Source organism: Berghia stephanieae, chromosome 2 (assembly GCF_034508935.2).
Source record: "Berghia stephanieae isolate SIO BIC M18660-M18661 chromosome 2, UCSD_Bste_1.3, whole genome shotgun sequence".
Lineage (NCBI taxonomy): Eukaryota > Metazoa > Mollusca > Gastropoda > Nudibranchia > Aeolidiidae > Berghia > Berghia stephanieae.
The window spans coordinates 63,364,712-63,367,211 of record NC_088361.1 but is presented as its reverse complement, the minus strand read 5'-3'; the positions used below and the strand labels follow the sequence as shown (position 1 = coordinate 63,367,211).

Here is a 2,500-nt window from a genome sequence, read left to right as displayed (position 1 = left end):
ACGTGGTGGGAGATCGTCAGCCTTCATTATGTTTACCATCAAAGCACATTTTTGTTCGTCATGGGAAACTGAGAAAGTTAAATTTCCAAGTTTTGTTGGTCTTTCCGGGGAGATAACGTTACCCCGCTCCCGATTTGATTCTTCCTTTTCTGGTGTCGCGCCATCCTTTTCGTTTTCGACGTGCATTTCAGCTTTCACGGAGTATGCCTTCTCTGGCGACGGTCCAGAGGAAAATCCAGTCAGTGGAATTCTGTCCAGGGGACCCTCACCACCAGGGGGTGTGATAGGACTTGTTCCTTTAGACTTCATCACTCTTGTGGTATTTCGAACAGCCATGTTTTTCTTGAAGCCGCCGGAGTTACTCTCCTGCAGGCCTTTTTTGATAGCGGACGAAAGTCGATTTTGAGCATTTTGCATAACTCTCCTTCTGTAACATTTGTATGCGACAGCACTCATCACACCAACGAATGCAATGCAGCCAAAGACAATTCCAGAGATAGCAGCAGCCGTAACTGGTGAGAAAAGAGAAAAATACAAAAACAAATGTTATTGAATATATCGCAAAATAATTTAACATAGCCCCTGGTCCTTATTCTAATTTATTTTCCAGAATTTTAAAGAAAACTTCAAAGGCTACGACGCTATTTGATCATACTTTTAAATGATAATAAAAGGAGAAAAGTGCTTTAATTATATTTTCAAATATAATCACTATGTTTAAAACTAAATAAATATATTTTATATTATTTAATGCTAGCCGTAAGGCTTTGCAGAATGTCAGTGTGTCTCGAAATCAAGTATTGTTTGAGGGAATCGGAGGTTAAACATTGGATTTAAAGTCTAAATTGTCATAATTACAAAATAAATTTCTTTGTTAAAGATTAAGAAACTACACGTTTTCTCTAGTTAAGGGGGTATGCGGGGGGTAATTTTTGTCGATTTTGGTGCCCGATACTAAAATTGAGTTATTAACATTCTTGGGTACTTGATCTATTCAACTTTCGATTTTTACCAGTGAAAAGAATTTTAAAATTACTTTTAAAAACGAATTTTCAACCCTTTGCTCATAAAATGTTCATCAAAAAGACCCCTTCTTATAAACGAAAACTCCTTAGCAACAAAAGTTTCTATCAAATGAAAAACAATTATCTCCCAGCATTTGATAATTCCTGTTTTGAATCAGGGTAGAACCATTAAAAATATTTTAAAAATTCTCTTCTCTGCCTTTAACGACTTTTCCCACCAGTTCGTCTCTTTTTTGACATACAAAAGTTAACTCTTCCCATAGTTTTCAATATACAAATCTTGAAAATTGGAAATATTGTGGACAAGAATATCTAAAAAGTACCTAAGACATTTTTTATATTTTAATTAAAAAAATTTTCTAGATTTTTTTTCGTATGAAAATTCCCAAATTTCAAGATTTAAAAACCTTCCGTCAGTAAATCAGCCATAAGACAAAAAAACAAAAACATACGCCCTATCTCCAAAAGCTTGGGCAATTTTTTAGATAATGGGACAAACAATATACACGCCAAAATTTATTTCAATAGAAGCCTTAGTATTTGAGCATTTGTCCTTTAAAAAATTCAAGATGGCCGCCAAAACTGTTTGGTTACCATGGTAACAGATGCTTTTTAAAATTACTATTTTCTATTTTTAAAGGCTTATGCCAATTGATATGAAGTGAAATAAGTTTCATCAAAATAAGTATAAAAGGGTAGATTTTAGTCGTTACCCCCTCATACTCGACTCTTAACTGCCGTACTCTGTAAACACTTGTATTTATAAATTTGGCCAGAAAACTCGTCCGATCGATTTAATCGACTCTCATCTTGGCAAAAACTCTCAAACCTGGGACTTCACAAAGTGCATTTTACTACCTAAACAAAAAGCATACATTTATTAAAACTCTAAACATGAGAGAGATTGACACACACACACACACATACACACTAGCACACACACACACACACACACAGAGAGAGAGAGAGAGAGAGAGAGAGAGAGAGAGAGAGAGAGAGAGAGAGAGAGAGAGAGCGTAAGGAAGATAGGTGGGTATATCGGTAGATAGATTAATACATATAAATTATAATAGCGATATTGTTGTTTAGTTGTTTTTGGTTTTGGGTTTTTTGTTGTTGTTATTTTTAACATAAATAATATCAAACGATGGCATTATTATGTCTAAGCAATAGTCATCATGTTTACGCTTGGATGGAATTTATGAAAAGTTCGATCTGATGTCTGATGTCGATTTTGTCGGGCCGGAAGTACAGTAATGGAAGCTCCGGATTCGAAACTCTCTGACAGAAAGCAGTAGCAAGTTATATGCGAATAGTAGAAACAGTGCTCGTCATGACATCATTGCTAACCCTGAAATCGATTGGGATTTACTGACCCATAAACTATAAGCAACACTGCGTGCAAAAGTACCTGACAAACACGAAATAGTTTTTGGAGCCTAGGAGACCGATATATTGTACATGATTATGGTGTT

At 35.3% G+C, this 2,500-nt stretch overlaps 1 protein-coding gene across 2 annotated transcripts in view; it reads right to left on the bottom strand.

Moving 5' to 3' along the window:
• Window positions 1–2,500, bottom strand: part of LOC144965321 (synaptotagmin-4-like) — a 56,796-nt gene that overhangs the window by 41,465 nt on the left and 12,831 nt on the right. For both annotated transcript variants that reach the window (XM_078900548.1, XM_078900549.1), the window contains exon 2: window positions 1–512. This exon is cut by the window's left edge and continues 300 nt beyond it. In XM_078900548.1, the coding sequence (XP_078756674.1) occupies window positions 1–512 (512 nt within the window). The remainder of the gene's footprint in view (window positions 513–2,500) is intronic.